Source organism: Micromys minutus (genome assembly GCF_963924665.1).
Source record: "Micromys minutus genome assembly, chromosome: 31".
Taxonomy (NCBI): domain Eukaryota; kingdom Metazoa; phylum Chordata; class Mammalia; order Rodentia; family Muridae; genus Micromys; species Micromys minutus.
The window spans coordinates 24,355,037-24,377,852 of record NC_137966.1 but is presented as its reverse complement, the minus strand read 5'-3'; the positions used below and the strand labels follow the sequence as shown (position 1 = coordinate 24,377,852).

At 48.0% G+C, this 22,816-nt stretch overlaps 1 protein-coding gene across 1 annotated transcript in view; it reads right to left on the bottom strand.

The window, feature by feature from the left end:
- The window catches only part of SNX29 (sorting nexin 29), a 373,799-nt gene that overhangs the window by 28,795 nt on the left and 322,188 nt on the right, over positions 1–22,816 (bottom strand). The window contains exon 19 of the mRNA XM_080942329.1: positions 5,669–5,809. Coding sequence (XP_080798455.1) covers positions 5,669–5,809 — 141 coding nt within the window. The remainder of the gene's footprint in view (positions 1–5,668; positions 5,810–22,816) is intronic.

Genomic DNA, 22,816 nt, shown 5'->3' with positions numbered 1-22,816 from the left:
GTGGGGGCAGTTGATAGTCAAACCACAACAGAAGCCAAATTAATGTGGTTCCCTATGGACCAGTTTTAAAGCTAGCATGGAGTCAGGGCACTGAGCTTACACTGGGTGTAATATATAACAACCAGCCTGCTCTGACTATCTGCAAGCCCACGAGAGCCTGAGGTGTCAGGACTCTGCCAAGCAGCTGATTCACACAGAAGCCTGGTGACTTGCTCAGGTTACACAACCAGTGTTTCCCAGTAGAACAAGCCCTTTACTCTTTGTCCCTAGATCTCATGGCTTCGGAAAGAGATTTTGGCTACAGAGAAACACAGCAACTGAGCAGCCCAGAAAGCTGGGGCCAGTAAAACTAACTCAAGTGCTGGGGCTCAGAGATACTGGAAAACATTATTCGCCCCCCCCACCAGGATGCCAAAGATTATAATACCAGCCCTCAGTATGAATGGGAGCACTGGAGGGGAAGGTGGTAATTACTCTCAATTACTCAAGAAGAGGGTAAGAGCCTAGAAGGGCTCTTCTCTGGTGCCATTTTAATCAACTGTCCAAAAACACATGCAAAACCAGCAGATGGAACACAGGTTAAGTATATTCTGAAGGCCTTTCAAGCTGGAGGGGAGATTAAATAATGATACGCAAGCAATCTAACAGCCTAAAAACATTGTGGACAAGATCTAACACCCGGTAGTGAGTCAAGTGTCAATTAGAAAAGCAGCAGGCTTGGCATAAAAACAAGGCTCTCCAGCTCAGCCAGGAAGGGGTGAAGCGGGGAGACAGCCAATTTTGGCCAGCTAATTGCGGAGGCTGTCCCCAAGTGCCACATCAGTCATAGCTGGTTTGGTTTTTTGATACAGGGTCTCTTTATATAGCCCGGTTGGCCTGGAACTTTCTATGTAGCTAAGGCTGACCTCAAACTCAGGATCCTGCAGACCCAGCCTCCAGGATGCTGGAACTACAGGCATGAGCATCATGCCTGAAAATGTTACTGTCCTACTAACATTAGCTTTCCAATGTCCAGAGGACACTGGGCAGGTCAGAGGTGACACCTGGGAATCAGCCATCTCTTTCAATGAATGCTATCTGTGTATTTATGCCGGCACCTGTCAGTCAAATCAAAGATAAAACCCAAGAAAGGAAACTGATGGAAAAATGGCTACCATGCAGCAACTCCACTATTTGAGCTCAGGGCTTGTCATGGGTTCATTCTCTGTGCTCACTCTGCCCATAAAAACCAGCCTTTATTGTCCATGGTTGTCCATGATGTCATGGGACAGAGAGAACTATAAATCAGGCAGCTGGTAATACAGTGTGGGAAAAAAACCATGAGATCAGACAGGGCTTCCTGGAGGTGTTACCAGCTAGAATATGCAACAGACGGAGCAGCCTTGAGTCCAACCTCTCCCTGTGCATCAGGCAGCAGGCATGGGGTGCAGGGGTACACACACTTCTAGTTCTGTATATATGACTACAAATTTTGTGTTACATTTGATACTGAAAAGTCTCTCCAAGAACCCATTTCCTTCACTTCAAGGCTGAGCGCATGTGTGTTGCTGTCCTGAGATGGCTTTCCCTGCAAAATGGCGCTATCTACTGTAAAGTCCCTTTGGTGCCATTGACTGATCCACGAGAAAACGGGCTTCTCCCTGCTCTTGCTCAGTACAGGAAGCACCAGGCCACGAGCAGGGCTGCAGAGCTGGCTCTGTGTGGACATGACTCCTTTAACTCCTTGATTTCTTTCTGGAACACTAGCCACTGCCATTGTTGGGGATCTCCCCCACCACACCCCCACCCACAGGTGCTCTCTCCAGCACCTTTGGGTTCTGTGCACCTCACTCATCTTAAGCTCCCGGTGTCCAGCACAACAGCCCATACTCTGGGCCACACCCACTACAAGGAAGTGTCCTTGGAACACCAGCAGCTATACTGTCACACTTTCCTCTCAGGGTCCAAGTGCTGCATGGGGACAGACCCAGCACAGCAAGTACCTCTGCCTTTGTGTGTGTTTTAATGAGCACTCCAAGGGATAATTTCCCTAACAAGTTGAAGGGCCTGACCTTGCCTCCATGCCAACTGAACACTCAGAAAGGCATAGGGTTCTTGGCTCCCATTGGCTCACTGAACAGTCACAAAACAGTACTGAGTCCCTGCCTGAGCCTGGAGCCTTAGATATGGCCTAGTCTGCCTGCTCTAGCACATCCTGCAAGACTTACCCAGCAGAGAGAGGACAGAGAGCCACCTCCAGTGGACCAGCAAGTTTTCTGCTGTTAGAATTCAACTGGGGAGCTCCTGCTGAGACCCACCACCTCATAATCTCCAGTCAGTGTTACCACAGATGCTCATGTGGAGCATACAACAGACAGTGTAGCCTATTCCCTGGATGGTGCCCACAACAGCAGGCTCAGGAGTGAGTCAGTTAACAGCCAAGGCTGCCAGTGACTGGGTGTTCATGACTCAGTCACCGAAAGATGTCATGTATAGATTCTCCCTCATGATCCAAACAGACCAGTGAGTCACCTTTGAAATAAACGAGTCAAAGAGAAGATCCCAACATAGTGACTTTTCTAGACAATTTATATTCAAGCTTTCTAGAAATTTTGCCATCAGAACCGCAAAGCGGATTCTAAGGCACTAGGCCCACATGAATCCACAAAAGCTTTAATTGGCCTTTAATTGAGTTCATCAAAGGTCCTGATGGCTCCGGCGCTTCTACCTAACTCAGTCCTCTCTTAGAAATGAAGAAATTGCACAGTTCTGTCCTGGTCTTTAGTCAAATTGGACTAAAGGAAAGTGTTCTCTCAACCTCATGTGGGGCCAAGATCACTGTCCTTCAGCCACTGAGGAATGACAAGATGCATGTCAGGGATGAGGCTGTGGCTGGGAGCTGTCAGGTCCATGTATCTATAGGAAACTGGTTTAGACATCTAGTTGCCACCCAGCTGGTCTACTGTGAGCCAAGCTATGCAAGGTGGTGTCCTCCATCCTCAAGTTCATCTATGCACAAGTGTCTGTTCTACAGACATGAGTGTGGGAGGGAAAGTTCCTTCCCTGCACTGGTAGGGGTGAGGCTTCTCCTGCATGGAGGGATCATGGGTGAGCCACTGTAGATGGGGGACTTCTCCTACATGAAGATGCCCACTGCAAAGAGGAAACTCACTCCAAGTCCCCACTACACACAGGACAGCCTTGGGTTGCTACCTGCTCTCTCCAAATGACTGAGCTGCAGAAGCCTCGTTCTTCAGTGCAGAGCCTCTGCTGGTGAGGTTGGCTCCTGGACTGTCCTGAACCTGCTTGTATTTTAATATTAATTCCACGTCCCCAAGAAGAGCTGCCCAGTCATGTACTCAAGAGGTGACTTCATCTGAACCTTCCTATTTTAATTAGTAAAATAAAGAAGAGCCAGTGACTGGGCAGGGTGAGGGAGTTAGAGAGGGCTGAGAGGTCTGAGGAGGTGGAGGTTGTGGCAAGATGGAGGTTTCCAAGCACCAGCTAGACCCAGGTGATATTGATTGGCATTAAATAGCTATGACCCTTAAGGACTTTATAGGTCTAGTATCTCATATAGAAGGACAGTTTGTATCTTTGTCTATTTGATGCAATCTTGTTGTGTAGAGGGTTTGTGGATTGAGAGTTGAATACATAAACCTGTATAAAAAGCTATCCGGCTGTTAAGTTATAGTTTTGTGGGATTTTGGGGTAGAGAAACACCCTGGGATGGAGGCAGAGAACAGGTAGGTGGTAGAAAACCGCCAGGAAAAGGAGTTGGGCAAACAAGTTGGGCTGTGGTGACAGCTCAGACCGGGCGCCAGAGGTGCGCACACACGGCTTCATATCAGGATTGGGCCTGAGGAGTGAGACCTCAGGGCTGATAGAGAGATAAACCCATTATGTATTTTAATATTTACTGCAACACTTGGCTGACTTAACTCAGTGAAGACTTATAAAGTGGGGGAGGGGTTGTTGAGGATGCAGGGGGGTGAGAAGGAACTGCTTCAGCCTCAGAGAATTCTCTTACTGATGTAAGATGTGTGGTAGGCTGAGCTAGTTCCTAGAACCCTACATGGCAGATGTGATTAACTTACGAATCTTGAGTTGGGCTACCACAGCAGATTTTCTGCATGGGCCCACTGTCATCACGAGAGGAGAAGGTGTATGAAGCAGGAAGGACCTGAGGGTGTGATAAATGGAGGGTCAGAGTAGCATGGCTATCGTCTTTATAATGAGGACCAATTCGGGTTGGCAGCACATGCTGGGAGCCAGCCCTACAGAGGGGTTCCTGTCAATACTATCCCCAGTTGCCTTTATGTCCTCCAAGGGTCCTGTAGTTCAGTGTCTGACTGGCTGCTTGATATCCTGTCACCTGATCCTGATGGCTATTATGTGGAACTCCATGGAGTTAGTGACCCTTTAGTGCCCAGGAGGGTTAAACCAGAAAACCAGGGATGGGCTGGGGGCACAGTGGTTTTCAAGCTCCCTCAGCAGTTCAAAGTGCAGACGAGGTAGGGGAAATGTTTCCACTCACTAACAGGAAGGTGGGGACAAGGCCAACTGCAGGGACAGTTGACTGTGCAGCTGTACACGGAAGGGGTCCAGACTTGGGTCTGCCTTCTTCAGTCTCAAGTGGACTTTTTCATGGTAACTAAACAGTAACAATTTTCAGTAGAGGTCATCCCACCTTTATGACTGAAGTCGTAGCAATAGAATAAACTTCTCTGAGAAAAGTCTGGTCTCTTCATGCATGTGAATGAGTATACTAATAGCAGTGACGGACACTAGGGAAAATATTGGATCAGAACACCAGTCACCAGGCATTACTAACCAAGATGATGATTTATTCTGTTTGTATGTTCATATGTGCACATTTCTATGTGTGTGTGTATATGCATATGTGTGCATCTGTATTTGGGGTGTGTGTGCACATGTTCTGCAAATGTGTGTATGTGCATAAATGTGCTTCTGTAAGTATGTGTGTATGCATGTGTAGGTTTGTGGGCATGCATGTACATGTGGGTGTGGATACCAGAGCACAACCTTGAGTCCACCCTGATTTTTCGATGGTCTCTCACTGACCAGGAAATAGCCAATAAGCTGAGCTGTCTCACAGTCGCTGGGATTACAGGTATGTGTCCCATTTCTATAAAGGTGCTGCGGAACTGCACTTGGGTCCTAGTGTTTATACTGTAAGATTTGTTATGACTGAGCCACCTCCCCAGGCCTTCCACAACGTTGTTTGATTTTGTAAATTATACATTTTTGTGCGTGCACATGCACGTGTGAAAGCCAGAAAACCTCCTTCCACCTTACCATGAGCTCCAGGAACTAAACTCAGTGTGACAAGCTTGTGCAGCAAACACGTTTACCCACTGAGCCCTCTTAGTGGTGTGTTTTTAAAATATTATCTAAAGGCCCCAGACAATCCTGCCTGTATCCAACTTCTCTCGGACAAATTCACGAAACACGGGTGACGTTAAGTGTTTCCTACTGGAAGGGAACAGCCCCCACTGAACCAGCTCTTTGTACTTGATAGGAAGTTGCACTGGTGAGATGTGGGGAAGCCCTCCCTGAGGTGGAGGCTTGTTGGTGCTTCCCTTCTCCATTTCTCCTAACATTGCAGTTTTCCTGTGGTGAGCACAGTCTTGAAGGGCAGACAACGATCTGGCCCCTGGATGCATACCTTGTTTCCGATGGCCTTTTTGGGTGGGAAACTGTAGGCCCTGACTTGTGGGAAAGCGCTCTGCAGCTGGTGGTGCAGCCCGCGGAACTCGGTGTACCTCCGATACACGTTCCACTCATCGTCCTTTATCCGGATGTAGACCTGCCGAGGAGGGAGAGGAAGACAAGATGAGTATCTCACACGGGTAGATACTGCATCACTCTGTCCACACAGGAGCCACGTCTGCTTCACACAGCACTAGGCACGACAGGTGGCACTTTGAGCACCAGTGGACATAGGATTGGTGAGGCCCATGACACTCGAGCTATGTCCACACCAGCCTGAGTGAAGGCTTCATCTACCTATCACACGTAAACTGCCCTTACCCACACTGCCCCATGGACCTGTGGTCACATTGACCAGTGCACAGTAGGGGAGCAGATTTGGGGCAAAAGGGAGTGAGGTTGAGATCTTCCAGACTGCCGGAGGGCCTGGTAGGTCGAACAGAAAGTCAATACCTGGGTGGAATAAGCACATGCAGGGACATCCTTTATCTCAGTCAAGTTGGGACCCTGCCTCGAGCATTCACAAGATGCTGCTGGGTTCAGCACCTTCCAGGACACATAGCTATTTGGCAAGAAACCATGAAAAATGGGAGGCTCTCAGTTTTGTTTGTGTGTCTTGTTTCGTTTTGAGATGGTCTCCTCATGCATATGTTGTTGGCCTGGACCTTGTGTATAAGCCAGGCTAGCCTCAAACTTATAAAGACCCTACTGTTCTGTGTGCTACTGCTCCCAGCTGATGGTTTAAACATCATTCCACCTAAGAATCACAGGGAGGAAAAGCTCTGAGTAGCAAGAAACAATTCACAGACCTTATGAAGCTCAAAAAGAAGGAAGGCCAGAATGTGGATGCCTCAATCCTTCTTAGAAGGGAGAACAAAACACTCTGGGGAGGAAATACAGGAACAAATGGAGAAACAGGGACTGCAGAAAAAAAAATCCAGAGACTGTCTCACCTGGGGATCTATCCCATACGCAGCCACCAAACCCAGGTACTATTTATGATACCAAGAAGTGCTTACTGGCAGGAGCCTAATAGGGATGTCTTCTGAGAGGCTCTGCCAGAGTCATACAGATACAGTTGAGGATGCATGCAGCTAACCATCGACTGAGCATGGGGATCCCAAAGAGGGAGCTGGAAAAGGACTGAAGGAGCAGAAAGGGTTTGCAACATGGGAAGAACATGGCATCAATGGGAGAAAAGGCCTTTGGTCCAGAGAAGGCACATTCTCCCAGTGTAGGGGAATGCCAGGGAGCTGAGAGTGGCTGGAAGAGGGAGCACCTTCATATAAGGAAGTGAAGGGGGAGGGGGAGGGGAGAAGAGGATAACATTTGAAATAATATCCAATAAATATCCAATAAAAAAAAGAATCACAGGAAGGGCAAAGTCTCTTTGTAACGCCTATTGTACTTCACATAAAGCAAGGGTCCTCACATCTGCAAGACCTCCTTAGAGACCAATGGAGACAAACCTCTCTACTGTGACAGTCTGCATTCTTCATAATACACAGGAGCCAAAGCTTTCTACTCAGTGGAAGCGAAGGTGTGCTTCCTATTCTGCTCTTCCTGAGCCTTCTACAAGGATGCTTAGCTTCTGTCCCTCCTCCCCTACAGGAAGCCACCTCAGTTCTACAGACCCAGGACTCTCCAATCTGTGTATCTAGTGCAGACCTCAGACGTGAGCTGAAAGCAGGGTGTACATCCTCACTCTTTAAACGTATTCCTAAATCTGAAGATGGGCCCAATGGTGAGATCACTATCTGCCTACACATTCCCAGGCCAGGCTGCAGCAGCCTCCAGGAGCAGGGCAGAGCGGACTCCTGCTGTGAGCAACGTGTCCACACTCCTGCCTTTGCCAGTACCCAGAGTGCATTTTTGGTGCCCACTGTTACTATACCTGGCGGTCACTGATAGCCAGGGGAGCAGGGAAATTGCCAAGGCTCCATGGATCATTCATGACAGGCTCACCTCACACAGATGTGGATGAAGCCCTCAGCTCTGTGACTCCCACTCTAAAAGAAATGAGCCTCTGTGAAGTCAACAAGTGGGAGGCCCAAAGTTGAACAGAAACAACACACTCCTGCTAATCACAGGGCCTTCAGCACTCGGCTGTCATGTGCTGGGCACTACCCGGGTACACGCCTCCCCTCTGTCCTCAGGCTGAGCTGCAAGGCAGAAGGTGGGAAAATACCCTCTTCAGATGAAGACAAGACTCAGACAGGCAACGTCAGCTGCCCGGGAAAAGGGGGAGAAATGAAGAATTTGAGCTCAGAGCTGCCTTCTCCCCTGCAAGGGCTGGGGCTCACGGGGGGTTGTTGGGGGGCAGGCGCTCTGGAACCCCAAACCAGCAGTGAGACAGCAGGGAGTGGAGGAGCTCTGTCCTTTTCCTGAGCATTTTAGTGTGACCTCCAAGCTTGTCCTTGCTAACAAGCCCCTGATTTCATCTCCTCACTCACACTTCTCTCCTCAGATCTAAGGATCTGATCTGATAGAATCAAATGTCATCAAACCCCTCCATGTAACTAACAGCCGATTCCCCAACAACCTGCTTGGCATCCGAACCTGGGAAACCTGAGGTACAAATGATTTGTTCATGAATTCTACACCTAGAACTGAGTGCACAAGCTGAAAACTGCTGGAGTCTTTCATCCATTCGTTTAATTAATTAGGTAAGTAATTTACTTTTAAGGGCTCATCCAATTTAAGTTTGACTGGACTAACTTTCCTCTGCTTGAGCCATGAAGACAATAATTCAGGGTAGAATAAAAAGCCAGTCTCTTCTACACAACCAAGCAATGGATAAGCCACTCATCTTGACCCAGTAGAAGGAAATAAAATAGGTGGGTGCTGCTGGGGCCAGCATCAGGACCACTGCCTGAGGGAAAGAGCAGACTTGAGATCCCTTCACTGCAGAAGTCAGTCAGTCCAGAAAGGCCTACACAGCACAAGGAGGTAAGTTGAGGGCTTGAGTCATGGGCCTCAGTCCCTTGGGGGGGGCACGGTCTAGAACATGTGCTTGTGTGGACTGAGCCTTGAGGAGATAGGAGGATCTGGGGCTGTCACCAAATGAACAAATGACAAAGGCTAAGACAGGGACTAGGAAGAGCCTTACCCATTTCTACCAACGACAAACTGTTACTGCCACTATAGAAAGCAGGATGCAGGCCCCTCAGAAGCTCAGAACTAAGTATGACCCAGCTGAGGACACACCAGGATGATCTAAAGCCAGCACACTACCAACATACATGTGTACTCTGGTTAACAAGACTATTTACCATTCCAACTTCAGGAACCAGGCTAGATGCCCGTCAACAGTTGAATGAATAACTAAATTATCACCTATAAAAACTCACCTTTGTTTAGCTGTAAGAAATAAAATCATGTCATTTGTGGAAATATAAATAGAACTGGAGATCATCATGTTAAATGAAATAAGCCAGACTCAGAAAGAAAAATGCTGTATGTTTTCTTTCACATGGGCATCTATCTTTAAACATACTCACACCACAGGAACACAGGCACACAGGCACACATACACACATGCACACAGGCACACATACACATATGTACACATCAGACATGAAACTAGAAGAGGGACTACCTATGAAGTGTAGAAACCCAGCCTGACAGTGGGAGGAAGGACAACAAAGGTTGACAAGGGTGAGTGCTACCATGGCAGCTGCTGTGTATGTATTTGAGGGCAGGGTGAAGCTCCCCACTCTGCAGTGGAAACATGAATTCTGAAAGAAGAACAGCTGCAGAATGGACGGCTTCCTCATGCTTCTCCCTCTCAGTTCCACTCATCTGCATGCGGTGCACTCTCCCTGTGTTTCTTCTTTCTAGAACTTCATATAAATGGGGTCATGCTTACATACTCCACCATGTCTATAGTCCTTCTCAGATAATACATGTGAGAGGCAACCATGTTGCTGTATGCCCTCTCAATAGTGCTTTGACATGGCTGCATAATATTCCACTGTGGTAACATGCCACCAGCAGTTACCTGCTCTGCAGGGAAGAGCATTTAAGGTATTTCCAGTTGGGTGCTCTTGTACCTGTCTCCTTGGGGTACACAGATCGAAATGTGGGAGGCAAAACTACTGCGGCTAGTATGAAATAAAATCATGGTCATGTTGTCATGAGCTAGGGGAGAATCAAGGCCTTCTATTTGAGCACAAAGGACAGTGCTAAAGTGCCCTGCGTCTCCACCAGAGAGCAATGGTTGCACACAACAGATACAGGTAGATCTCAATGGGGAGACAGGGTCTGCATGATGTATATTTGAACAAACCATGCCTTTTTCCTGTTGAGAACCTAGATGCCCAACCGAGACTGTGGGCAGTGCTGGGGTTATGCCCAAGGTACTGTGGTGAGTGCACACTCACACTTAAAGTGTGGCTGAGAGGAAGACCAGACTGGGTCTGAACCTCAGTGCCACCTCTTATAAGTCAGGTCACTGCTTCTGCTTGGTAAATGAGGGTGATGCTGATGTGGAGAGAGCCGAGTGACTTCAGCATTTAAAACTGTGTCCAGTACCTACATTGACACATCTGTCAAGTGTCAGTTGTCCCTTTCAGTGAACAATTAGTCACACGCACAGTGGGTGAGTGCAGGATAGTAAGGGATAGAAAATGAAGATCTGCAAGCTTGTTTTGGCAGGTAGATGCTCCAGGTCAAATGCCTGCCAAGCACAACACAAGCCTCATTAGCCCTAAGCATGCTGGACATCAGACAGGTTGGCAGAGACACGGAGCTCAGAGCTGTACACAGGAAACGCCTGGGCCATCCTAGCTGACCCCCAGTACACTCACTGTAACACTAAGGATGGGCCCTCACCCTGAAAATCAGCTCCTTCCGCTGCAGAATGGAGTGGAGGTTAGCCCCACTGGGTGGTCCTGAGATGCCATGCCTAACGGGCGCAGTGAGCAATGGCAGCTGCAGATATGGCAAGCCCTGTCACCTCCGTCATCCACTGCCTTTGTGTACATGAACTTCCCTATTACAGAATTAGGGGTAATTATAGGATGTGCAATCACAAAATTAAAGCAGGTAATTAGCATGCCTAATTAATTGTCAAATGCTAGGCAGACAAGAGAACACAAACAGAAAGCACTGCTGTGGACGGGGCAGTTCTGGGTGCCCTCTGCTTGCGGAAAGCTCAACAGCAGCACCAGAGGTTAGAACCCGACTCCCCCCACACCCTACCCCAGGGGTCTGCAACACTAAAATAAACCCAGGGTGCACACTGGGCTCTGGCTCAGCCTGAGCTGCACCCTCTGTGCTGGCTGTAGGCCAACAAGGCATTTATACAGCCCGTCACAAACACACCCTGAGTCCCAAACAGAGAGCTACTTCAGGAATAACTTAATGGCTGCTGCAAACCTTGACAAGGAGCAGACTGTAGAGTCTGGCCCACACGAGACAAGGATTCACAAATACAAACTGTGGCTTTGCAAACAAAACACCAAGCTGCCTGCACTTGCTAGCAGTCACTAAACACCTCCTTCTGCACTCACCTTCTGCACCATGTAAGTCCTGACCCAGAAGCAAATGCTTAGTTCTTTCCTCGGCTTAGTATTGGGGATGTGACTTAGGGTCTCATGTATGCTGAGTAAGTGGCAACCACTGTGCCACTCCCCAGCCAGAACTTCCACTTCTTATTTTCAGAGATCTCACTCTGCAGTTCAGGCTGGCCTTGAACTTGTGATCTTCCGGACTGAGCTTCTCCCCACACTCACCCCTAAGTATATGGGATGACAGGTCTACACTACCAAGCCTAGTGCATGCAACAGGGCCAGAGAAACATGGGTCTTGTTTTTCTTAGAAGACACAAGTCTGACTCTCACTTCCTGGAACTCGTGGACAATGGCTATGGCTTAGTAATGCCTTTCAAAGCCTACCAGACATTTTGCATAAGAAGCTCTCTAAAGCTCAGTGATTTTGTCTTAAAACGAAGCCCAACATGTAAGATGTGTAAGCACCATTACATGACTCAAAGGGCAGAGGAGACCATGCTAAGCTTCTGGTGGAGGAAGGGCCAGAAGAAACACCATAGTCACACAGGAAAGCAGAGACAGCCCAACACTGCCGTGAGGACTATCACATGCAAAAGAGTCAGATGACATTAGACGCTCTTCAAAATGCCTTGAGGCTCCTAGTTTATTTTATTTCCTTAATAGGCAATGAGTGAGATGATTTGTGTTTTGGTTCACAGCCCGTGTTAATGTATCCTCTCTTAACTTTCCTTTTACTGAAATGGCTTCATGTGTTATTAACTGTAATGTACCTCAGTGCTAGAACAAAATGCCCAAATTACCATAGGACAACACTGATGGAGTGACATTATTGTGGCCTTATCACAGCCAATGCCACAAAGATGAACAACTTTCCAGTTCACTGGGTTATGTAAGCAGGGGAGCTGAGGAGGAGATGGAGATGTACTAGTTATTTACTGAGGACTGCCAGCACCATCCCACAGGTCTGTGACAGAGATACAGGGGAGGCCTGGGAAGTGGAATAGGCCAGCACAGTCTCTCAGGGGAGAAATGAGGTGCCCAGCTCTACACACTGCATTCCAATTAGACACCTAACACCTCCTCTGAATGGCTTGGCCAATGGTTCCCAAAGCCTGGTCTTCCTGCTGGCTTCTGGCTCACCTTTGAAGGTGACCAGATTTGAAAACAGTGTGTTTCAGACATGTGCTCTACCTTCCAAACCCTATTCACATTAGGTCTCTTTCCCTGGTCATGATTAGGTGTTACCAGCTCAGAGACACCCCAGTGGCTTTTTCTATCCCCCTTGTAGGTCAGAGCTGGGGATCCTGAAAAAATAAGGCCAGGCTTCATCCCTGGCCTCTGAAACTTAGTTGGCCTGCCCAAAACGGTGTGAAGAACCTTGATGAATTCAGATGGACAAAGAGCTGGAGGAGAAGGACATGTACCTCCAGCTGGGTGAGGAATAGGATGCAGGAAATCAGCCGAGGGGTGTTCGGCTTAGAAAAAGACCAGACTGAAAAAGAATAGGGGTAGTGTTGAATGTCTGTGTTGAGGCAGGATGACTTGAGCTCGCGGTTAATGTTTGATTGCACAGGGAAAAAAACCCAAAAGGCTGGAGAGATGACTCAGTAAATAAAGTACTTGCTTATAAAGAAATAGGACCTTAGCTCAAGTCCAGAACCCATGTAAAAAGGCAAGGTGTCAGCTACAAGTGCAATCTTACAGATGTATGAAACACCAGACATGGGGAGGGGAAGGCATCTGATGTACACTTCTCTGGGCCTTTTAGAAAATATGCTTTATCATACACACACAAATATAACAGGAAGGATGGGAAATGTCACAGACATTAGAGAAATGGGCACCAGGCAAAAAGGAACACCCTGTAAATATCACCATGGTGAAGCAGGACGTATACACCATCACCAGCATGCTGTCAGTGCTACTGTGGACAAACAAGGGCAACACCCTAACTAAGAGCAGTGTGTATACTAAGCACTCCATGAAAAATTACCAGGTGAAGAAAAATCAGCTAGGGCGGGGAGGGGCAAAGAGCAAGCATCTGGTTCAGCAGAAAGGCTGCTCCATAAGAGGAGCCTAAGCTGCAGAAGTCCATTCCTTGTGAACCTATGGCTTGACAGAGGTATCAAAAGACCCAAAGTGTCAAAAAACAAAAACAAAAAAGCTAAGTGTGGTGGAGTGTATCTATAGAATCTGCTTGAGGGAGGTGGAGACAGGAGACTGACATGCTTGAGGGAGGTGGAGAGAGGAGACTGGCATGTTTGAGGGAGGTAGAGACAGGAGACTGACATGCTTGAGGGAGGTAGAGGCAGGAGACTGACATGCTTGAAGGAGGTAGAGGCAGGAGACTGACATGCTTGAGGGAGGTGGAGACAGGAGACTGGCATGTTTGAGGGAGGTGGAGACAGGAGACTGGCATGTTTGAGGGAGGTAGAGACAGGAGACTGACATGCTTAAGGGAGGTGGAGGCAGGAGACTGACATGCTTGGCAAGTTCTAAATCAGTGAGAGATGCTGTCTGTTGTGATCTGAATTAGAATGGCCCCCACAGTCTTATATGTCTGAATCTTGTCCCCTAGTGAGTGAACTGTTTGGAATTATTTGGGAAGGACAAGGAGGTGTAGAGTTGGAGTAGTTACAACCTTGTTGGAGGAGGTGTGGCCTTGTTAGAGGAGGTGTGGCCTTGTTGGAGGAGGTGTATTATTGGCAGTGGGCTTTGAGGTTTTAAAAGCCCACACAAGTCCCCGTCTCTTTCTTTCTGCCTCTTGCCTATGCTCAAGATGAAAGCTCTCAGCTTCCAGCACCATGCTTGTCCTCATTTTCCCATCATGATGATCACAGACTCACCCTCTGACACGGTAAGCAAGCCCCCAAACGCCTTGCTTTATAAGCTCCCTCGTTCATGGTGTCTTCTCACAGCCATAGAATAGTAAGAAGACGCTGTCTTTAAAATCAAGGTGGACTGCTGCTGAGGAATGACATCCCAGATTAACCTCTACCCTCCAGCACGCACACATGCAGAGGTGTGCAGGTGAGGGAGCTCATGTGGAGACTTCAAGATAGGTTAAGTTTTGAGAACCCCTGTGGTAGTGACTGATGTATATTGCCTTCTAGAAACTTGGTAAGAGAAGTGCCCTCATCCCTCGCCATACATACTAAATTCAAGTGGTGAGGAATGTAGTAAGTGATTTATACTTAATTAATGTATACACATAACAAACTGTCATATTGTATTTTTGACTATATATACTTTTATTTATCAACCAACTATTTTTTAATGCAGAGTGTTTAAAAATAAGAGATGACAAGCTAGAACAACTGTAGGTGCTCAGAACTCTGGAGGCAGAGGAAGGAGGATCTCAATTTTGAAGTCAGCTTTGTATGCAGAGACCCTGTCTCAACAAAGAAATAGGAGACACGATGGGGCGGGGACTTGGCCTGGTGTCAGTGGATGATGGGTGAGGACCTGGCCTGTTGTCAATGGATGATGGGAGGGGACTTGACCAGGTGTCAGTAATGCTGAGAGGACAAGAAGCAGAGCTGGCATATAAAAGCTTACAGAGCAAAGAGGAGAGCTGGGCATGGTAACTCATGCCTAGAATCGTATCATTTGGGAGCCAGAGGCAAGAAGTCATAATTTTGAGACTAACCTATGCTGCATAGTGAGTTCATGTTAGCTTGAGCTACAAAGTAAGACCTTATTTTTGTTTTGTTTTGTTTAAATTAGAAACTATTATGATCCATGATAGGTGTGATTCCAACAACGTATGCATGGGCGCAGTCACAGCCCAGAAATAAAACTAGGAAACAACCAAACGTTAACTAAGATGGTTCTGTGAGCTAATAGCTTCTTCTTTTCTTAATGATTGCTTCTGTTTTCCAGACTTCCTTCTTCTGCCCAACTTTAGCAACAAAGAGGCAAAGTGTTAGTTTGTCAGGCATCTGCTCAGCACCCCAAGGATGGTGCATCTCTTTCCCCATCTTCAGAGAACTGGATCATCAAAGCATCACATTCAGGTCTCAGAATAAAGACTATCACTAAACTTCAGGAAGAAAGAGCCACTGTCCGAGAGTGAACGGGTAGTGCAGAGCCAGCCACAGTCACGGGGCTAGCGCAAGGGATCTCTAGGAACTCGACCAAAGAGCCTACCTGTAACCAGAGAAGCTGTGCAAAGCCCGAGCCTGGGTCATCTGCCACATGGACATGCACCAAGCCTCAGTGTTCCCCCACGGAAACAAGTGGCAGAAGCTGCCCCCGGAAGGTCGGATGGTCGGATGTTCTGCCATTCTCAGGCCCAAACAGGACTATTACAGCCCACAGTGAGCTCTTGTCCCTTGTACCCAGGGCAAAGCCTGGATGCAGCTCCCAGTGCAAGAGTGGTAACACAGCACCACTCTCTTGGCTTTGGGGAGAAAGGGGGAAGGGTGAGGGGGCACACACCTGCCATCCCCCGCTCCCCTCCCCCGCCGGCAGTGTCCTGCAGGCAATCTCATCTACAGCAGCCTCCCTATACTTGCTGAGTGAGCATCTGCTAGGCACCAGTCTTTGTGCTGGCCTTGAGGACACACACCAGGTGGCCCAGGGGGTCAAAACGATGATTAAGAGTACAGTCTGGGGCAGCGGCTACCTGGGGCAATCCCAATTGCATATCCGTACGAGAGTTGCTATTTTATTAGCCTCACGACCTTTACTAGGTTATGGAATCGTTTCATGACATAGCTGAAGGCAGCTGCCTGTGAAGACTTTGTTTAGAGCTGGCCGCTCTGGCTGGCGTGCAACCCATAACAAGTTTGCTGTTTACTGCTGTCCTTTCTACAGCGCCCCACATGCCACTTACAAAGACAGACAGACAAAAACTCTGTCCTGTGGTGGAAGTGTTAGGGCAGAGAGAGAGGCAGGGGGTGGGCAGTCAGGAACACTGCATGCAGCACAGTGTGACAGTGCATCATGGAAGGCTTCCTGGAGAAGGTGATACCCAAGTCAGTCCTGTAAGGGTGGTGAAAGCTGGCTGAGGGGCCGGGGGCAGGCCAAAAGTATAGGCAGCTGCCTGCTGGGTTATACTTTCTAACTCACACGCTCTCTAGCAGGGGAAACCTGGCATCTGGAAAGTAGAGAAATGGCTGCCATCAGGAACAGGATGTCCAGTTCATATAAACAACTTCGGCCATTGGGGACCACAGGAGAGCATGGGGCTGCATCTTACCCTGGGAAGTAGGCTGTGGTATGCAGTGTGATCCTCCAAGCAGATCCACTGGGCTGGGAAGCAGTGTCTCTGTAAATGCAACATCGGCAACAAGAAGGCCTGTCCTTGCCCACTGTGCTGCCCTTAAAGAGGCTTCTTGCCACATAGCCCTTCAGCGAGCTCACTGTTTCACCACGCATCCCAGAGTCCATGCAGATCAGGCTCTGGGCTCTCTCCAGGAGAGAAACAAACTGCTCCAACTTGAGGGAGGCAGGATCCCTAGCCCTGTTTCTTCCTCTCTGCCCCACACTTAGAGGATGGAAAACGGGATTATTGGAGGTATTCTGAGATGTCTCAGAGAGGCCAGGCACACATGCTGCCAACCTTCCTCCAGGCTATGTGAAGAAGCAGAAAGCTGTCCACAGTGACTGGCCGAGTACCTGCACTCAGCCATTCTCACAGACAGTGTTCTGTGTGTTTTGCAGTCCAGTGCTCTCTTCTTTTCGAGCCCACGATGGATGCATGTGGGCTGAGACATTACTCAAAGGCCATTCCCTAACTTACATAAGGGCTGACATGAACACAGACTCAGTCTGACTTCTGTTGCCTGAGATCTCTGGATTCCGTCCAGCTCTGAGCATGAGACTGAGGCCCTGTCAATCAAATCTAAATGAGCGGTAAGCACAAGTGTAGTCTGCACTTACACTAAGACTTCCCTACTGTGAAGAAACAAGGGGCTGGGAAGATGGCTCAGTTAGAGAAGTGCCTGCCACCAATGCAAGCTTGAAGACCCGGGATCCCAGCACTCAGAGTGCTGGGCTGAGCACACATGTACGCAGCCCTAGCATTAGCAGTGTAGACACAACAGGCGGATCCCAGCAGAGTCCACCAATCTAGCCAACTGGTGATTTCTGGGTTCAACAGACTTTACTGCAGGGCTGGAGAGATGGCTCAGCAGTTAAGAGCACTGACTGCTCTTCCAGTAGGAGGCTCCACAGCCCTCTCTGATGAGTGTTTAAAGAGACATATTAGTCATGGTCTTGTTCATCATCCCAAGAGACAAAATTTCAACTGCAAGTACATTGCAAACACCAGAGGCCCTGGGCACGTGTTCCTCCATCAAATGATGCCATGTAGTGTTTGTTTCTTTCTTTGAAGTCCCTAGTGCCCATGGTGGGGCTAAGATGAGTGTGTTGCTACCTCCCTGGCTTATAAAGCACCACGGAAGGCACTCACCATGGGTATTATGTCTTTCAGCTTTATCTTAGCAATGCTGGGCAAATGAGGCATGGGAGGTGTTTGCCCCAAGGTCTACAGCCAGTACGTAGTGGAGATGGGATTTGAACTTCTGTCTTTTCCAACCCTAATTTGTATTTTTTCTTTCTTAAGGGGTAGAGGAGTCCAGGCTCTAGTGAGCCATCCTCCAACCTCTCTGACCCTTGAAACCCCAGCCGTTGACTTGGCCTTCCATGAGTGGGGAGGACTGCAGGGCAAAGGCAAGTCCCAGCCATGGGACTCACTGCTGCCTTAGTTGTGTCCTTGTCCCATCACCAGGCTGGGGGCCTGAAACAAGCTTCTAGCATCTGCACAGTGGGACACTACTTGTGGCCTTGAGGAGCAGCTCTGATGACTCAGTGGTGTCCTGAAGGACACATTTGCCAGACTCACATGAGCAATTCCACAAGGGAGTGTCCTTTTCTAGAGGGTTTTGGCCAGGAAGAGGAGAACATTTCTAAACTCCCGAGGAGGAGAGGCACACCTGGGTGGACATGGGCTCTTTGTTTGGCATCTTACCTTCCAGGTCCTTGCAGAGAAAGTACCTTGTTTCTTACCCTCAAAGCAATGCTGGCATCTATTTACTGGAGTCAACCCTGACTATGAGGACTCCCAGCCATGAAGCTGTCCTCTGTAGTGGACCCCGAGCTTTGACATCAAACAAGGCCTTTGCCCTTTCCTTCTCCTTATGAAGCTGCTCATCCCACTCTTTAATTCACTCCAGAAAAAAGAAAAACACAAAACCCACCCAACCAGTCATGTGTGCTCACACAGATGTCCCTTTGCTAGGCAGACACAGAGCGACATACCAGGTACACATGCTACTAAAAGACACATACACACACATACCATCAGGTGTGCACAAACACAGAAAGACCTGAAATACACACACTGACAGATTATCTTGGATGCTCAGTGAGGAAGTTCTATCAAGCCAGGGCTACACCTAGAGTTTCTGAGCATCGAACATGCATACCCGATTTACAGCCTTTGCTACTGGTCTCAACCCTACTCTTGACTCCCTGTAGGAACCCATGGCCTGAAACCACAATTTCATATTAGGGAAAGGGACCCAGAACCTCTGGAAGAAGACAGAGATCTAGCCTGGGCCCTTCTGACTCTAGAAGATGCCCAACGGCCCCTGTGTTCTGGAAATGCTGACAAGATATACAGAGGGTGCCGGAATCCCTAAAGAGAACCCAGTAGCCCTATGGGGACTGACTGCCCAAATGCTGCAGGATGTCTAGCACAAGATGCTTTCGTAGATCCTGCCAAGGCCACCTAATGATCTGGCTGAGGTTCATGTAAGAGCCCAGGTACAACAGCCAACAGACCAGCTTTATCTTCAAACCACATGACCATGGGCTAATAGTAATGGAGGACTCTTCCTGGAGATGAGGCCTGTAGTGGCTGTTCCTGGTTGTCAACTTGACTCTATCTGGAATGAACCACAATCCAGAATTGGGAGGCTCAACTTTGATCTTGATATTGAAGCATAGAGGCTATGAGTCTTAGCACACTAAGGTAAGGAGATCTCTGAGCTCAAGGTTATCTGGAACAAAGCAAGTTCCAGATCCAGGTGTAGTGGAACACACCTTCTGTTGGAGCCCTACATAAGGACATTGGAAGAAGGAAGGCTTGCTCTCTTAGCCTGCTTGCCTTGTGGGACTGAGCATCTGCTAGATCCTTGGACTTCCACTCACAACTGCTGCCAACCATTGTTGGGAAGTTGGACTACAGACTGTAAGTCACCAACAAATTCCCTTACTATATAGAGACTATCATAAGTTCAGTGACTCTAGAGAACCCTGGTGCAAGAACAAACGGCCTGTCTCATCCTGGATAACATTACCAACAGCAAAATAACAAAACCCCCAACTCAACTCAAAATCCAATAAGCAAGTCAAGAGTGGTGGCCCAGCATTCTGGATGTTGAGACAGGAAGATCATGGATTTGAGCCCAATCTGGGATACACTGGGACACTGTCTGAAAAAAAATAATGCCAATGTTCTAAACACTAGAAGGCTTTCTGTAAGCTTAGCACCGACTCATCTGGCAGCTAAATTTAGCTGAACTCAAATAAAGGTATCATGACCAGGCTACACCTTGCTTCAGGTCAGTGCTCCTGTCCCTGCAGAGCATTGAAGTGGGGTGTTTAGGTGTTATCCTAGATCCAATAACTGTGATTTAGTCCTTTCTAAAGCTCATCAGGAAAAGAATGGTGAGGATGTACATCGGGAGAGTGTTGACGATGAATGTTTTAACAGCAGGATTCTGACTGTGCTAACAGGCCATCTACATAAAGGTGAATAATATATTCTTTGCAGCCCAGAGGGTAAGAAGCAAGGATGTCCAAAGTCACCCAAGATAGACTTCTGCAGCTCTACAGAGACAGTGCACATGTTTATACATAAGCCAAAACAGGGATTAGGCTACATAAACATACATGGAATTATATAACACACAAGCACTGTGTAATTGTAACTTAGACCTTAATTATACACACACACACACACACACACACACACACACAGAGAGAGAGAGAGAGGGGGGGGGAGAGGCAGAGACCTGGGCGAATACACACATATCTGAACAAGACCACATAAGATGCTCTGGTGGGTTGTTTGGTTTACCACATTACTATGGCAGTAGCTGACTGATACAGCACGCTCACCAGGCATAAGTATATAGAGTCAAAGTGTGCCTGCCTGATCGTAGTATGCTCTGTTTGCCATGTTTCCGTTCCCATGTCTCACTTAATCCTCATAGAATGATGCAGGGGAGACCAAGGCTCAGAGGGGCTTCAAGACTTGCTCATGGTGACTGTACTCAGGTTTGTGAATCTCAGAGCACATGGCTTATTATATCTACTGTGTTTATGCTGTCTTCCTCCCAGCCTCCATCCTGTTGAATGAATTCTATTCTTTCTATGGGGTCCTGGGCTGGGAGAATGAGAAACGCAACACACACACACACACACACACACACACACACACACACACACACCCCAAAGTACAATTGGCACCCCCATTTTGCAGATCAATAAACTAAGGTGCAGACAGCCAGCTCTGACAGTAAAATGTCATGCATTTTTAAGCTACCTTTAGCTTCAGAAATCTTCAAATGCCCTACCTCAGTGCCTATGTTTCCAAGCAACCAAATCCTTTTTCAAACCATGGCCTATATGAATATTTGACATTTAAAAGAGAGAAGCAGAGTTTCTCTGGCTAAAGCCAAGCACAGCAGATCCCTGCCTGCTCATGTATGCCAGGGTAGACCCCAATTATATTACTAGAGTTCTGCATCAGCACCAACTTCATTTATCTTAACTTGCCTCAGCATCCCTTCCTACAGTCCTGAAAGCCTGGGCCCAGGTCCTGCTCATGCCCACACTAAGTAGTCCACTGAGACCCCTGGGTTTTCCTTCCCCTGCTAAGAATTCTTCCTAAGGCATTATATGTCTACATAACAGGAGTCTGTGCCTACAGGACCTTCCCATCCTCAGCTGGCTTCAAAGCCATACACATTTCCCCCAACTCAGCCCACTAGGCTCCCACGGCTCTTCCACAGTTTACTTTCCCCCACCGTGCAGAAGCTTTTGTGGCTTCCCTACCCAACATTCCTTCTGTGTTACTCCCTTGTCCACTTGGATTCAGCACCATGCATGTTTGTTTACTGACTTTTCTGCCTTCTCTCTTCTAAAACACCAGTCTACGAGTTTGATTCTCCATGGCCCAGAACCCTGACCATACCTGGCCAGTGACAGATGCTCAACAGTTGCCTTTCAAAGTGAATGAGCAAATGGGCACACTAATATCAACTGCATGTGTGACTGTCCCCTGGTCCTCTGCACTGAGTTTATACAACACACTGGATGAGGTCACTTGCCAAAGGTGATTGTTTGAAACAAAGGGAGGAACAGGTAGTAATCAGCACCCAAATTTACAGAGGGAATAGTTCAGGAGTGAGTGTTGGCTACTGTGCTGTAGGAAGAGAGAGAAGTTCTTTCTGGGATGGTATAGGAACCTACAGAGCAGGCAGCCATTGCCACCTAGAGGTTAGTCACAGCCACAACTGACACTGGTGTCCACTGGGCAAGCAGAAGTGGCCTTGGCTGGGACAGGCCTGAGTCTGAAAGGCCCAGCCCACAAGGCCAAGAGCCATGAGTGCTTTAGAAAATCCCAGATGTAGAGCTGGTGAAATGACTCAGTAAGTAAAAGCACCTGCTGCACAAGTTAAGGCCATGAGTTCAAATCCCCAGAGCCTGTAGCCAGACATGTATAGTTTTCCTAGACCCAGCACTTTCCATGGGGAGATGAAGGCACATGCAGGACAATCCCAGAATGAAGTGGAAAAACATTAATGAGACCCTGGATCAAGTCAAGTGGAAGGCAAGAACCAACACCCAAGGGTGTCCTTGGACCCCACACACATGTCTAAGAATATATACATGCAAACATATGCACAACAAGAAAATTCCAGATGTACACTAAAGTCTCACCAGCCACTGGGGAAGACTCAACGCTGGCCTCTGAGCTGGCTGCTGGTCCCAGTGAGACAGAGGGTCTCCATAAACTGGTGGTTTTGGTGTAGGAGAGGAACAGCTGAGTCAGCAAATGAACAGGCCTCTCAGAGTGCTGGTCCAGAGAGGAATGACACCAACTCTCTCACTTCCTTTCCTCACAACATTACAAGGCAATAGGGTCTGGGGACATGAGAGCACATGGCTCTGCAGAAACCATCCTCTGACAGATAGAGGCTTTCTGGGGTCTGAATACTTGTAGATTTGTGTGTCTCGGGTGTTTGTACCTGTATAGAGAACACACACTACACCTGGGTCATGTGATTTGGGCTTTATTTTTGAGGATCTCCTCTGTGTCTAGGTCCCCTAGGGTCTTAGGAAGGATAAAACTTAAGCCACTTGCAAAAATGAAGTCTACTGGTCAAGCCAGCACCCTTGCTAACAAAAGGGCCCAGAAACAATAAAAGAAATGATAGCCGACATTAGAATAAGATCTTGTTTTCTTTAAACATTCAACATTGGAGGGTAGGCCTGTGAGCTCCTATGGGAGCAGGGTCAGCTGTGCCCATTCTAACCATGATGACCACATCCTCACTACCAAACTGGCGCCT